Below are 1,321 nucleotides of genomic sequence, written 5' to 3' on the forward strand. Positions count from 1 at the left end.
ATATATATATATATATATATATGTTTGTGTTTAAGCTATTTTTAGAATGTAAGAGTTAACCTTAGGTGGTGCATAGAAGTAACTATAAAAAGAGCATGTTTTCAGAAATTAATGGCTTGTTTTCACTTTTGACTTTTGATTGTTCTTCAGTTATGAATAGGTCATACTTAACATAGGCCCTTTTTACAAATAAAAACTATAGAATAATAATGACATCTGCTGTAGCCCTTGTACGATATACTATGTGGGGAACACTGGCAAATTTAGAAATCACTGTAACTAATCCATCACATACTTGTAGGATTTTACAATTTAAAAAACACTTTCCCATTTCATTTTCTCATTTTATTCTTATATCACTCTGTGAAATAAGAGAACAGGCATAATCATTCCCATTTTAAAGATGATAAAAATAAATCTAAGCAAGGCCTAGTAATTTATCCAAAGTCACACAAATATTATATTCTTTAGATCATAGTTTTTCCACAACATTAATATACTCCAAAAGCAAAACAGAAAATTTTGTCTAAAAACAAAGGCCACTTGTTTTGGCCTATGACATATTTTTAAAGATCCTTATTAAGTGATTTCTTAAAATACACAGCCTATGGAGAATTCCTTTGCTAATGTATCTTGCAGACTGGGTTTGCTATCTTTGACTGTTCTTAATGCTAACCTCCCACCATACTACTCTTAGGCTTAAAATCTCATATTTATATTTTGTGGTCCTTGGTCCATTTATAGTTAATTCATGCTATAAGCAAATACTAAAATTTTTCACTTCAGTTATTTAAAACAAAATAAATACAACAAATAAATAAATCTTATTTTTAAAAAACTTACATGGCTTTTGGACTCATTATGCAGATGGCTCCTGAACATCGACATTTCCTTGGGTCATCATATGATATGCCCAGACTGAGTCCCAGCATCTGGGTGACAATAATTGAAAATGTCTCCAAAGTTATCCCCTTGGGATACTACATTAACAACAAAGAAAATTCAAATAAAAGACAATTCACTGAAGGGTGGTAAAAGTAATATTTTTCTAATTATGAACATTTTATTGATTTATCGAATACTTAAGATTATGGAAATGCAGTTCATTGGACAAGTAAGAAGCTGAAGATCTTCCTAAGAAATTTTATTGAGATATAAGCATATTGAGCCTATGTCTAGCTTTGCCATGATTTAACAATTGAATGCTTTTAAGATAATTCTTTTTTTTTTTTTTTTTTTTTTTTTTTTGTGATATGCGGGCCTCCCTCTGCCGTGGCCTCTCCCGTCACGGAGCACAGGCTCCGGACGCGCAGGATCAGCA

At 31.3% G+C, this 1,321-nt stretch overlaps 1 protein-coding gene across 1 annotated transcript in view; it reads right to left on the reverse strand.

The window, feature by feature from the left end:
- Positions 1 to 1,321, reverse strand: part of LOC102984175 (disintegrin and metalloproteinase domain-containing protein 32) — a 198,371-nt gene that overhangs the window by 103,668 nt on the left and 93,382 nt on the right. The window contains exon 11 of the mRNA XM_028481958.1: positions 844 to 980. Coding sequence (XP_028337759.1) covers positions 844 to 980 — 137 coding nt within the window. The remainder of the gene's footprint in view (positions 1 to 843; positions 981 to 1,321) is intronic.

This window comes from Physeter macrocephalus, chromosome 20 (assembly GCF_002837175.3).
Source record: "Physeter macrocephalus isolate SW-GA chromosome 20, ASM283717v5, whole genome shotgun sequence".
Taxonomy (NCBI): domain Eukaryota; kingdom Metazoa; phylum Chordata; class Mammalia; order Artiodactyla; family Physeteridae; genus Physeter; species Physeter macrocephalus.